The 13,827-nt window shown below is 39.8% G+C and overlaps 1 protein-coding gene across 1 annotated transcript in view; it reads right to left on the bottom strand.

The window, feature by feature from the left end:
* LOC120518447 (TOG array regulator of axonemal microtubules protein 1) overlaps positions 1-12,061 on the bottom strand; it is a 116,038-nt gene extending 103,977 nt beyond the window's left edge. The window contains exon 1 of the mRNA XM_039741234.1: positions 9,904-12,061. Coding sequence (XP_039597168.1) covers positions 9,904-11,907 — 2,004 coding nt within the window. The 5' untranslated portion in view covers positions 11,908-12,061. The remainder of the gene's footprint in view (positions 1-9,903) is intronic.
* Between the last annotated feature and the right edge of the window lie 1,766 nt (positions 12,062-13,827).

Genomic DNA, 13,827 nt, shown 5'->3' with positions numbered 1-13,827 from the left:
CAAAGCTCAGCATAAGATCACAGAAATTAGCCACCCACACCAAGCAGTCAAAGGGAGGCTGACAAAATCAATGTTAATCTCTGAATCTTGCTTTTGAAATGATGAAAGTATTATATACATTTTTTCACACTGATGTGTATAGTGCATATTTAAAATAAAATTAATCTGCACCTCATAGCACTTGCTATAGAGAATACTAAAAAAATTTAAAAAGAAAAAACTTTTTAAAGGTAAATTCTTTCCCTAAAGCAACCATAAGGCTATAATAAAATCAAGATAAGATATTTTGCAATATTTTCTGTGCTTAAAATCCTTGTTTGAATGCATGTTCATAGTCCAGCATGGGTGGCAGTAGTAACAGTAGTAGGAGAAGGAATATTATCACATATACAGGTACAGGATAATTCTTACCTATATGTCCAACCAATAATCAATATGTCACTTCTATGTCATCATCTAAAATGAAACTGCCCAGCCAATCATTTTCTCCAGAAAGGGATGACAGATGGCCAGAACCTATCATGGAAAATAAACTGTACAGGTGCAGATTGTTAATTACCTAGCTCATCCATCCATTTTTGAACCGACTAACCTAATTTAGGGTCGGTTGGCATGGGGCAGAAGGCCACCATGACAGCTGTGAGGAACAGCAGGGATGGACAGACAACCCTGGCCAAGATGAAACCCTTTCCCTGTCTCAACCAGGAGGCTGGCATGACATACCAGCAGGAATGGACTGGCATAGGGAGCCTGGACTAGGATAGGGAACCTGGCTGAGAGGCCAACATAATGGAAGCATTTGAGCCTTTCAAGGCTGTATGCTCCTCAAATATACTAGGTGGTAGATCTCCAGGACAGGTGCACCCAAGCACACACCCACAGAATTTACTGGAAACTCTAATCCTGTTGGGCAGTCCCGCTGCATTGAAAGACAGTTTTTACTTTGGGAGGCTTCTGCCTGACCCAGGAGTATTTCCTTTGAACAAAGTCCTGGCACCGGAAGCATTTTATGCCAGGCATAAAATGGGCCTACTCATTTCACTCAAGTAGGTGAAATCAAGTGGAAGAGGACAATGCTCGCCAAGAGGAGCTTAATGAAGAATAGAGGAAAGGAAAAGAACAGAATGAAAGAAAGAGTGGGTTGTTGCGAGATCTGTGAAAAGTGATTTTGTTTAATAAAAACATTTATTTGAACCCATGGCTGGAATTAGTGTGATTGTGCCTAAGGTTTGGGGGTCTGTGGCACTCTCTAGAGGTCACAAAGCTTTAGGCACAGTATATGAGCCAAGTCTGAGAATAGTGAGAATCAGCTTTACATGAAGAAGGGACTACAGCATCAGGGACAATTCAGAATCACCAATGCACCATACCTGCATGTCTTTGGACTGTGGGAGGAAACCCACGCAGACATGGGGGGAAAACATGCAAACTCCATGCAGGACCCGGGAAGCGAACCTGGGTCTCCTAAATGTGAGGCAGCAGCGCTACCCACTGCGCCACCTCAAAAAGGGACAAAGGAACACATGACAAAGACGAGTGCCCTCCAATACAAGTAAACTTCTTCAATTGAACTGAGGGCAAATAAATGCAAAACTTTTTAATCTGTGCAATGATAAATGAGAACTCTAAATAAACATGAAATAATCAGCTGAAGCCCTGCTTTCTCATGTTGAACTGTTGTTGTAAAATTATACCTGTTTAATCTTTAATTTGGGGACAAAATGCCTTAAGTTAAAACATACTTATTTAGCCTCCTGTCACCCACAACTGTGCACTAGAGCAAGGACAAGCTAACTGTGACATCACATTACAATTCCAAATCAGAAATGCCAGACAAAAAAAAAAAAAAAACTGTAAAAAATCAGGAAAATCTCCAAAGGAACAAAGAGCAGCCAGACTTTAATGTCCTTTAAATGTGTCATCTGTATTGCTTACTGTTTTGTATGTTGATATAATGTATATCCAAGCATTATATTTCTATAAAGCTAATGCAAATCAGTAAATCGTTATATTTCTTTTTTTAAATAACCGTGGTTCAGTTAACTTAAGAAAAATCTAACAGTTGGAATTTCCACGTACAGAGAGTTAAAAAAAATTAAGTGTGAGCCTTATCAAATGTTTCATTAATTATTACAAAAAAAAAAAAAAAACACAACAAAGCTGGTAAATTAATTGATCATATCTAGGTCTTCTTCTCTTCCACATTACTATGCACAAGCACACACATTCAAGGCTAATGTTTAACTAACCAGCATAGCTTTAAACAGCAGTGCAATGACAAAAACTGATACAGACATGGGAAGAATGTGCAGTCTCCAGATTGACGCTGACTGGGTTGAGATTTAAACCCAGTTTCATGGATTGTGGCATCAGTGCCAATCACTGCATATCTGTGCCACATATTACAGAGTAATTTACACAAAACTGAGTTATGTTATTAATAACAGTGTATAAAGGTTTGTGATTAATTAATACTTAATTATCATGCAATGACAACAGGAAAAAAGTGAATTGATTTTTTCCAAATATATAACATCAACATCAACAACCACCACACATTTCTTTTAACTGTCGAAAACAGAAAAGAGCAAGTCGAGACTGAAATTTGTAAATAACAAATATGATAAACATTAATCTTAAAATGTGCTAATGTAAGCCTTCTTCCTTTTTGGAGACTTCAAACCACTTAGATGAGTTTTTGTATCCACATATTAGTCAGGTCCAAGCAGAAGCCAAATGTATATTTCTACATTTGAACGTTGCCACCCTAAATTCTCAAGACTTGACAATTTTTAAATGAACCACCCAGGAGCCAAATGCGGAGTACAAAGCAGTCTTATTTCACACTAAGAAAACTGGATTAAAGAATAAAGAGGCATACAGAGGTGCTCAGGGCTCTTCTTTTTAAGACGTGCTTTGAAAGCTTAGGAATAAGGAACTGAAAAGTACACGATAGCAAAAGATTGAGAAGAGGGAAGAAAAAAAAAAACCACACATACACACACAGAATTTTAAGTTCACAACTTGCCAGAAACAGTGACTTAGGAAACATCATCCACCCATTTTCCCATGCTGCATTTGTTAGTACTGGATAGGGCATAGTCAAGCAAACGCACATATCAATGTTTGGACTCTGGGAAGTACGTTGGATTCATTCATAAATCACTTGTCCATGCAGAAAGAATATTCACATAAAACATACTCCCCCCAGGAATCAATAAGGGACCACGGTTTACATAATTTCCCCCATTTTCAGCTGCTTACAACACTTGCAATTGGAAAATGTCTTGCCAATTGCTGTTTATTATTACCAGAAGACAATCACCCTGCTACATTCTCTTTTTCCCTCTTTGGTAGCCTGCGATGGCACCTGACATCACTTCTGTCTTGACCAAGTTGCTACTACTGGCAATGCAACAAAATACCAGAATGGCTTTGAAACTTTACCATAAACGGAGACAACATATTCTAGTACAGTTATGAACCCCAGCAAGCAAGTTAGGGACTCAATTCTGAATATCACTGAGTTTGATCAGCCATGCGTAGGAAAATGTTAGGTACCTACCATGGTTTAACCTCTTATAAAAACCTGTCAGATGTTCAAGCGAAGTTGCCTTTTTATAGAGAAGAATTTCATAGGTACACCAAAGAAGGGTTTAAGAGGGACACGGTAACTTATCAGAAACCCTTTCACCCACAGAACACAAGATAACCAGGAAGAAAAGTTGTGTGCCCACTTCCCAACCCCCCCCCCCTTTCCAGTCCTTTAATCAAAAAAAAAAAAAAACACCAGATCAAGAAACATCATTTTGAAGACCAACAGTCATGAAAAAAATAATTAAACTTTCAATCCATTAGCCACTGAAGGCTAATAAATGTGGCTATAAGATAGATAGATAGATAGATAGATACTTTATTAATACCCAAGGGGAAATTCACATACTCCAGCAGCAGCGTACTAATAAAAATCATTATTAAATTAAAGAGTGATAAAAACACAATGCAAGCTAAAAAAAATGCAAGGAGAGAGTGCGAGGCAGGTATAACAGTCCATAATCTTGTATAGTGTTAACATTCACCCCGGGGGGGAATTGAAGAGGTTGCATAGTGTGGGGGAGGAACGATCTCCTCAGTTTGTCAGTGAAGCAGGACAATGACAGCAGTCTGTTGCTGAAGCTGCTCCTCTGTCTGGAGATGATCCTGTTCAGTGGATGCAGTGGATTCTCCATTATTGACAGAAGCCTGCTCAGCGCCCGTCACTCCGCCACAGATGTCAAACTGTCCAGCTCCATGCCTATTATAGACCCTGCCTTCCTCTCCAGTTTGTCCAGGTGTCAGGCATACCTCTTCTTTATGCTGCCTCCCCAGCACACCACCGCATAGAAGAGGGCGCTCACCACAACCGTCTGATAGAACATCTGCAGCATCTTATTGCACATGTTGAAGGACGCCAGCCTTCTAAGGAAGTATAGTCAACTCTGTCCTTTCTTACACAGAACATCAGCATTGGCAGGCCAGTCCAGTTTATCATCCAGCTGCACTCCCAGGTATTTATAGGTCTGTACCCTCTGCACACAATCTCCTCTGATGATCACGGGGTCCATGAGGTGCCTGGGCCTCCTAAAATCCACCACAATGTCTCTTCTGTTCTCATAGCCTTTTACCATTTTTAAATTCTTATTGCTACTTCTACACCAGCCATTCTTGATCTACTAGGTATACCAAAACAGAAATAAAAATTGTCCTTTAAGGCAAAAATAGAAGCTACCACAGCAGTTTCCTTGGATTAGTGACAGTTGTGACTCAGGATCAACAGAAACATCTGGCTGGATAATATAACATTTACTTGAGAGAGCATATTTTGCAGATGCCTCCTTATTATATGTATTTTACGGAAGGCAAGTGCAAGCAAAATCCTACATACTTGGTTCATATTCTTAAAACGAGCTTCTTATTTAAACTACACTACATAAAATGGCTTGAAAAATAAAATATACTTGAAAATCTTAATCCACTTTTATACAATGAGAGACCACTTATGTAATATACAGTATAAAGGCATTTTCTGCATCCTAAAGTTTGATTCACTTTGTAAAAAATAAAATGAAGTGTTCCCATCACATTTTTTAGCAAACAATAACACAAACTGCATGTCTCACTGAGACATGAGTACAGTTTCCACTGCTGGAAACCCACCTTGAAGTGGATTGCAAATGCTGCTCTGATGCTACTATATACAGTATGTTAGCTTCAACAACATACAGTGCCCTCCATAATATTTGGGACAAAGACATTTACCCCTCTGGTCCACAGTTTAAAATTACAAATCAAACAATTGAGATGTGATTCAAATGCACACTGCAGACTTTCATTTAAGTATACTTGTAAACATTTCGTCAAAGTAGGTAGGAATAGCAACACATTTTATACATGCCCCCCAATTCATTTTACCTTTACATTTTTAAGTCTCCTCCAATGAATAATTAATTAAATCAGTGTCTAATTTAGGATCCTGAGGTGGTTTATTGAGTAGTGGGTACGGCAACGCTCTCTTTCAGTGAATGCTCCCAACCTCAACTACTCAACACTAACCTTATTTTCAAAGTAAAATTGATGGCCATCATACCACTGTTCATTATATGTTTCACCTTTTCTTGGCCAGTAAAATCATTAATCCAAATCAAATCTACAAAACATTACTTTTATTTTCAACTGCTAGTACCTAATGTTTTCTACACTCAACTTCATCTCAATGCATTTTAAATGAAGATAATATCATTCTGCACAAACAACCCCTAAAGCATTATGACCTTATTTGCTTCTGTTAATTTTTTTTTAGCTTTAAAATTAACATAAAGCTAATATAAATGGCTTACTCCATGGATTCCCTTCACACTCTAAAATCAAGCAGATATTCTGTGTTCAATGTCAATACTATGATTTCTGAAGTTATTTACAATTTAAACAATTCCTGATTATTTTAATAAACTTATCATTCTGAGATCATGTAAGTGTTAGATGAACATGGCCTGACAGAGGATGTGACATATATGGGATCTTCGGTTAACAAACCACATTTACCACTTTTTTATTTTTAACCCTAATAATTCCAGTTAGAAGTTGTGGGGAGTCAGGGCCTTTGTAAATAATATCAGCACAAAAACCATGAACTATATTCCATACCAATCAAATCACATAGCACATTCAGCCTTATGGAGATAATTTAGGTAAAGTTGCCAATCAACCTAACATGTCCTTATGATGTGAGAGGAAATTTTAGGTTGATTGGCAACTTTACCTAAATTGTCTCAATCTCAATAATCCACAAGGACCCTAGAAGAACATGCAAACTCTAAAGAGTGGGGCAGAATTTAAAAGCCTGGTGCTCTGGAGAGATAAGGCTATAATATTAGCCACTGAAACACTGTTCAACGCTAAAAAAAAAAACTGACTGCAAAAAAAGCCACAAGGACCCTAGAAGAACATGCAACATCCAAAGACTGAGCCAAAATTTAAACCCAGGGCTCAGGAAATGTAAGGCTATAATATTAACCACTGAAACATTGTTCAACCTCTAATGCAAAACTGACAAACAAAGAAAAAAATATCTCATCTAATTACCACTGGACTTCAAGTTTTACTTCAGAGCAATTTTAAAAAGCCTAGTACTCTAATACAACTCATTGACCCAATCTTAAAACTGAATCTGATTAAAGTGTTTTAAGACACCAATGACTTAATGAAATAAATACTTTCACATATTGTTAAATAAGGAAGAATTTGCTAAAAAAAGTCATGAGAAATGATTAAGTTCCTCCCTGATGATTGTTTCATAACTGTTGAATCATGAAATACTACATATTTATAGATTCAAATTACATTTAAGGTGGTTTTCTGATAATTTAATTTTATACTTTGTATAAAAAGAGCTTTGACAAGGAAGTAAAAAAGATTTTTTATTAAGAATTTTATTAAGAATGTGGTTTTTAGATGTTTAAGCCAATGTGGCAACACATACAGTAGATAAAGTATCATGCAGTTGAGAAATATTTAAATAAAAGAGATACAATACTTCTAATTTCTAATAATCAAATGTATTATTAACTGATAAAATGTTAGATTTACATTAGACTATATGTGTTAATATATATATATATAAAAAAATCAAAAAAACATTTGGAATAAAAGTTAAGAAATGATTTACTCAAGCTCTATAATGTGATAACAATCCCTGAACCAGATCAAATAAAAAAATATTGTAAATCCTTTATAGAGGTTGCTTCATTTAGGACATGACTCCAATCTTCTATGTTTCAAAGTGCTTGACCAGTTCTGAAGCTTGCCCAAGTCTTTCTGAATTGTTTTTGATGCCTCCCCAATAGCTGCAATTGCTTTACTTTTAGCGTTATCTGTGAATTTCACAAGTTTACAATCTATACCAAAATCAATGTCATTAATATAAATCAGAAAATTTAATGGTTCCAATTTGACCTCACTTTATATGGAGCATTCTCCCGCTTATCTATAATTTCTGTCTCCTGTCAGTTAACCAACTTGAGATCCAGTTTGGTAGGTTACTTCTGATGCCTACAGGTTCTAGTTTTAGAATTAATCTTCAGTGTAGGAATGAGTCAATGGCTTTTATAAAGTAAATTTTGTTTTTATGCGTTGATTTTGTCAACTATTGCAGTTGACTATTGAAAAATTGTAAATGATTTGGTAAGGTATTCCTCTTATAAAACCATTCCGGCTTTTGTTAAAATATTTCCATGTAGGCACTTTTAAAATCTGTGTTTTAAGGAGCAAAAGTGATCCACTTGAGACATTTTTGCTCTTTGCCCCAATTATATCTGATGACAAATTGCATCCATGTTGTGATATAAGCACTTTGAGTGAATTAACACACTTTGTACTGTGAACAGGAACTACTACCAGTCAAGAAAAGATCATTCCATTTTTCACTTGCCATTTGAATTGAGGTAATCATGAGTGATTTCTTGCCATTTTATAAACACACACGCCAAACACAGACAGCTTCCTGTGCAAATTTACACTCTGATCCCAAACTTAAGTAACACACACCATTTGACCAAGAAAAACAGCAGGATCCACAGCCACAGCTCACCACTGGGCCAAAAGCAGGCGCTGTTCTCACAAACATTGAGACAGTAGGACACTGTTGTGTATTCCAAACCAAGAGATCAGCTTGAATACATTTTTTACAACAAAGTTTAGGTCCAAAATACTGTTGATAAACAGATATGAGGCAAGAAATGTTCTTTAAACTTTAAAGACTGATGAAAAATGAATAATTATCAACAGAAGGCATTTATTGTATAAAATGTATCTGCGTAATAGCATCACTTTAAATTTGCAATATTGTGCCTTTAAAGGTGGTTGACACTTAAAAGCACTGCATCAGAAGACTGTGAGTGTATCAGTCATTACAGAGATGCATACACACACACCATGTACTCCATAAGTAAGTGGACAGTGACACCATTGATGTAAGTGTGGCTTTCCATTCAAGCATACTGGTACTGAAATGAAACAATGGGTATTAGCTTTTAGCGTGGACTTGATGGATTTAAATCAAGAAAATTTAAATTAAAAGCTGATGACTAGCATAGGAATTGCAGGTCCTACATATAGCCCCCACCCTGTTATTCTTAGTAAACTGTTAACTGGAATTTATTTCTTAAAGGTTTACATCTTGTAATGAACAGTCGTCTTGGACACAGCTACACCTACCTACATCCTGGAGACTGTTTTTGACCTGACTGACAGATGAAAAGGGACTTTCTTTACAAGTTAAAGCATTCTTCTGTCATCCAGTACTGTAATCTCCCTTGATCTAAATGGCTGACTGGTATTCTGGAGCTCACCTGAACATTCTATCTTTTAAATTTTGAAGCATTGATATTGGTACACCTAAAGTTTATGATTCGTCTCAGATTATTTTTCTGATTTTTCACCCTCAGTATAGCCAACTTTACTGGCATCGATACCACTTTGTTCCTTATGTTAAGTGAAAAACAGTTACAGATTCCAAATGAAATTACCACATTTAGAATCACCTGAAGGCCTACAGATTAAATATGCATGACTTGACAATGCAATAACCCACACTTAACCAAAGAACAGCTGAGCAGCCAATTGTCCAGTTAGTTTTTGTTTCTTAAAATAGAGGAGACTACATATAATACAGGCTGGAATTCCAATACAGTTCACAAATTTGTAACGTATTGCAGTTGATTTCATTCTGAAAGTCTACACTAAAAGCTCTTATGCTTTTCTTCATTTCAGTACCAGTATGCTTGACCACGTAGGCACACCAATAACAATTGTGACACTATCCAAATACTGCACTTTAGATGTATACATAGAGAGTGAGACAGATCCGTTAACATTTGCATTATGTTGCTGTCAGACACACAAAGCTAGGACTGAGATTTGTACACCCAACACTAACTCCACACCCTTAACCACTTGGCAACTATTTTTTTTACTACCATTTTGTGTTGAAACACTCTTCACTAAGACAAGCTAGTAAATATTAATAAAATAACAAAGAAAAGTGCAGGTTGTAATAAGTAGCATATGCTTCATGTTCACTAGAAAGTGAAGTTATCAAGTACCTACAAAAATTGGTTAAGGCATTATGAATTTCTCAGACAATTAAAACTAATGAGTTTCATCTCAGTAGTGGCAAACGACTTGAGTATATATTTGGCTAGTTTTTATTTATTGATTTATTCATTTATTTTAAAACCAAGAAAGAAATACTTGATTTGTATGATCTTAATATAAATGTGAGATTATAAATACACTGGATGGTCTAACTTCAATAACACAGTCCATGAAGCCACAAATTATTGGAGGTAAGAACATAAAAACCTGTACCTGATCAATTGGTGCTGTGCTCCCTGTATTCTCCCAGGGCAACTTGTTCTTCCCTTTGCCAGCACTCAGCACCCTCCTGTGGGTAGGTGGGTCTTCACAGAAGGGAAGAGGTGACATATACCCCTGACCCAGATCGCTATCGGGTTCTCCATGGTAGCTGTGTGCACTTTGTGTTCTTCCACCCCCCAAAAGCCATTCCATATCTGCACCCTGTGGCACCATGTGAATCCCTCTGCTGACAGCAGATGAGGGTATGGGTACAGCATACTCTACCAAACCTTGGGAAGTCAGCTTTGGCAGCACTCTTCTTGCTAATCTGGCCTGAACCGCTGCCATGAGGCCTTCAACATCTTGCTGAAGTTCCACTTGATCCACAGCCTTTACCAGAGGCTGCATTTTTCCTGAGCCCATGGACGAAGCAAGGACAGCAAAGACTTCCAATGCTGCATGGCGCACTTTTCTTTTGCTGTCAGCTAAGGAGGGTGCCACAGCAAAGCAAAGTTTTGGCAGGTCAAAATCTTCACTGGGGAATGTAAGAAGTGAAGCGATGATGATACTGATTACCTCCTCTCTAACCCTTGAGTTTTTATGTTTAATGTTTTCCAATAAAAGATCTAAAAGCTTTTGAGGACCAACAGTTTTCATCAGACCCATGCAGACATTCATGCACTCTTGTTTGGTAACCACTTTACTATCGCCCAGCACCTTTACTGTCGCAGATACTATTGGTCTAAGAAATGGTTCTGCATTGGGGCCCAATTTTACTACTAAAAGTGCCAGAATTTCCAAACTACCCTGCATCACTTTAAAATTGTTGTCATCCAAAAGGCTACAAAGTAAACTAATAAAACCAATCAGACTTGGTGAAGGCACAGTTGTCAGGTCCATGTCCAGTAGAGCACATCTGAGCTCCTCTACTGCATGTATTCTGGCTTTGTAGTCTTCTTGGTTCAGCAACCTGGCATGGAGCTCTTGAGATATGAATGCAAACTTGCTGCTGTTGGAATCTCTGGAAGCAGCTAGAACTGGATGATGTGTGTGGCTCCTGTTCAATGCAGTAGTCCGTCTTGGGCTCATGATCCCCAGATTTTTATCCATGTGGCTTGCAGCTCCATTGCTGGATAGCTGCGCATAGTTTTCTTCAACAAAACGACTGTAGTCCTGTTTCAAAGCTGATGGCAGGCGCTTCAAATATGAATTAAATTCCTCTTGTCCGACATGTGCTCTTATATGATTCATAGTGCAGAAAGCCACCAGTGGGTCATCCGCGCCACTGCTCAGCTTCTTGGCAAGGCAAACAACCAGACCGTAAAGGTCCACGGTAAGCAGGTCCTTAGTTAAAAACACGGGTAAAGTGACAGCAGTGGCAGTCCTTACCTCGGGATCAGGACTGTCTAGCCCGTATTTGGCTAGAGCAACAAACACGTCCTGGGGGCTGCGACTAAACTTGAGGCACTTATGCAGCGTCTGAACCAGTTCCTTGCGCACTACGGGACTCTCATCCTTCAGGTCACGTACCAGGCCCGGCAGGATCGCCAATCGGAAACTATCGAACTCCTCTCCTGGCGCCTGCACTAGCTCCGACACTAGCTGTAAGCACGAGGCTCGCACTTCCCTGCGACCGTTTTTCTGCTGCAGCAGCGCCACTAGCTCCTCCAGTACCTCCTGCCCGTTATTCAGCGACAGTCTTCCTCCGTACCGATGGAGGTGGGCACGGAGAGCCCTAATAGCTTCGAGCCCCTGGCCTCCCCGCAGCTGCCTTAGGATGACCGCTTGCTGCTCCTCCTCCTCCAGCTCCTGCGCTGCTTTTGGGGGGTTGGAACCTAGGGGCCACCCGCGAGCGGGATCCGGAGTCGGGCTAGCGCTCATCCCGCGGCCCGACCTCAGGAGATCGCTGCCATGAAGCCTGTGCTGCTCTTCATTCTCTGTGTGTTTAGGGCTCTGAAAAGTCGCGGTCGGGACTACGTTGATAATAGAGCCGACTGCAGCACTCGCTGCTGCCATGAAGTGCGAAAACACAGCCGTCTCCAGGGGCGGGCGGGCGCGCGCTCCTCCCCAGACGTCACAACGATCCCCGCCTTCACCGTCATAGAGGGCGGCTCCATACCCTGGAAAGGGACACTTCTTAATATTTAATGCAAACGATGCACGTTCTTCTGCGCGCGTATTCAACTAAGCAAACAGGTCAACTTTGACGTTGCCATGACTACTTCGTGACACTTGCTCTAGGCACGAGAAAACTTCAAGGAAATAAAATGGCGTGCTAGTCACGTGAACAAACGGCGTGCTTCCATGGTGACGCTTGAAACGCGTACACGATCGCACGGTGCTCATGGTAAGTGTAGTTTTAAATAAAAGAGTGGCGCAAATATACACGTGAAGTGCAAAGAAGGAAAAAAATAAGCTTTTACTGCTTATTGGCTTTTCCAATTTTCCATTTCGCTGCCGTGATGAGTCGGTGACCATCCTGGTAGCACTTGCCGACAAGTCGTAGAAACCGTGAATAGGTAAAAGTCCGTCTGAGGACACACTCATTGACACGCACGCACACGTTCATTCGTACGTGGCCAGTTTAAAATAACCAATTATTTTAAATTATTAATTTATACCAAAAATCCAATTTCTAAATCCAAATTTTTCAATGCAAGACTGTCTAATTGGTAAATTACCTAGAAGTCAACCGTAAAGCGCAAATGTTGCATACAGGATAGATGTATGTTTATTTTGTTTTAACTGATTTCTTGCTCTTTGTACTAGTTACTTCTTTATGGATTATTATTTATGAATTCTTTAGTACTGAGTATTACCTTATGACTTTTAATAATTTTTTGTGTTTTTTGTGAAGTACTTCACCATTAGGGCGGCACTGTGGCAGTCCAGGACATGCAGGTTAGGTGCATTGGCGATCAAAAATTGTCCCTAGTGTTGTGTGTGTGCTCTGTGGTGGGTTGGCGCCTTGCCGGGGATTTGTTCCTGCCTTGCACCCTGTGTTGGCTGGGTTTGGCTACAGCAGACCCCCGTGACCCTGTGTTAGGCTATAGCGGGTTGGATAGTGACTGACTGACTTCACCATGAAGTATGTAATGAAGGACAAGTCAAGTTTGGGAGCATGCACTGGTACAGTGCGTTGCCGCACCCACTACACGGTGAAACAACTCGGGATCCCGGTTTGCAACCCCCCAGGCAGACTCACGGTCCAGTCCTACCCTCCGGAAACGACCCACTATCTGCCGCAGCCAGGTGTTACGTGGGCGTGCCCTTGGCCTGGTCCAGCCACTCGGGTCCCCAACAATGAGGATCTTACGAGCCGGATCATCCCCGATGAAACGCGCCACTTGGCCGTAGTGCCGTAGCTGACGCTCAGTCACAATGCAGGTAATGTGTCTCCTTCGGGACTCAATCGGCACAAAGTCAAACCAACGGTACCCAAGGATTTTCCGGAAAGACATAGTACCAAAGGAGTCCAGTCTTCATCTCAGGTCACTGGATAGTGTCTATGTCTCGCAACCATATAGCAGGACAGGAAGCACCAGAACTCTAAAGACTTGGACCGTCGTCCTTTAGCATAGATATCGGGAGCGCCACACACCCCTTTCCAGCAACCTCATGACCACCCATGCTCTCTCAATCCGTTCACTGACTTCATAGGAAGAGTCACCAGAGACATGAATGTCACTGCCAAGGTAAATAAACCTCTCAACAAGGTCAAGACTCTCTCCACAAACAGACACACTGCTGATGGGCACTTTATGAAATAATGATTGACTGAAAACAGGATAATAGTAAGAATCATTATAAGGGCAAATGGAGTAGGTTTACTGGAAATATGATGCCTCATTTACCCAAATAACCATGTATAATACTTAATGATCATTTAGAGAATGGTTACAAACTGAATTTTAATAAGCAATTAATTTGGGTGAC

Source organism: Polypterus senegalus, chromosome 18 (genome assembly GCF_016835505.1).
Source record: "Polypterus senegalus isolate Bchr_013 chromosome 18, ASM1683550v1, whole genome shotgun sequence".
In the NCBI taxonomy this organism is placed as follows: Eukaryota; Metazoa; Chordata; class Cladistia; order Polypteriformes; family Polypteridae; genus Polypterus; species Polypterus senegalus.
Note: the sequence above shows the minus strand (reverse complement) of the source record. Positions and strands in the feature narration are given on the sequence as shown.